Source organism: Buceros rhinoceros, unplaced genomic scaffold (genome assembly GCF_000710305.1).
Source record: "Buceros rhinoceros silvestris isolate BGI_N320 unplaced genomic scaffold, ASM71030v1 scaffold21790, whole genome shotgun sequence".
NCBI lineage: Eukaryota > Metazoa > Chordata > Aves > Bucerotiformes > Bucerotidae > Buceros > Buceros rhinoceros.
Window position 1 is genome coordinate 2,992 of NW_010391565.1, and position 609 is coordinate 3,600.

Consider the following 609-nt stretch of genomic DNA (forward strand, 5'->3'; position numbering starts at 1 on the left):
GTCCCCATGCGCCTCACCCATTGTGCAGCTCCAGGCTGGAGGGACCTGGCAGGTCACCCCAGCCGTGTCACGCCCCGTGGCATGGCAAAGCGGGGGTTCAGCTCCCTGATTCACCCCACACACCTGATTCACCCTCTGCTGAGCTCACCCGTGTGTCCCACCCATCAGCAGAGGCCAGCGTCCACCTCCGCCCTGGCGTCACCTGCACCACCAGCTGCTTCCCAGTGCCAACCCCACCCCGGTGACAAGCCCAGCGCGGTGCCCACCCCCTCTCAGCTGCTGACCTCCCGCGCTTTCTTGCTCTGGGGGCTGAAGCAGCCCACCAGCTCCCCCGTCACCATGCTGTTGTTGTTCCTCCTGTGGCCTTCCAGGCGCTGGAGGGAGGACGGGGGCATTTCGTCGTACAGGCGGTACGAGAGGTTGCGCAGGACGCAGACGGCGTTCTCCACGCTCTGGGGGAAGATATGACACCAGGCTGTCAGCCCTTGTGCCGCCTGTCACGGCATCTCCAGCTGGCATGTCTCCTGGGGCACAATCCCCTGGGGCTCTGTGGTCAGGGTCACCCCGATGACACCAGCAGTGCCGCTCTGCACCCAGAGAGACCAGGCG

At 65.8% G+C, this 609-nt stretch overlaps 1 protein-coding gene across 1 annotated transcript in view; it reads right to left on the reverse strand.

The window, feature by feature from the left end:
• PKP3 (plakophilin 3) overlaps nucleotides 1-609 on the reverse strand; it is a gene marked incomplete at both ends in the record, with an annotated part of 4,565 nt that overhangs the window by 2,454 nt on the left and 1,502 nt on the right. Inside the window, one exon of the mRNA XM_010142350.1 lies at nucleotides 285-452. Coding sequence (XP_010140652.1) covers nucleotides 285-452 — 168 coding nt within the window. The remainder of the gene's footprint in view (nucleotides 1-284; nucleotides 453-609) is intronic.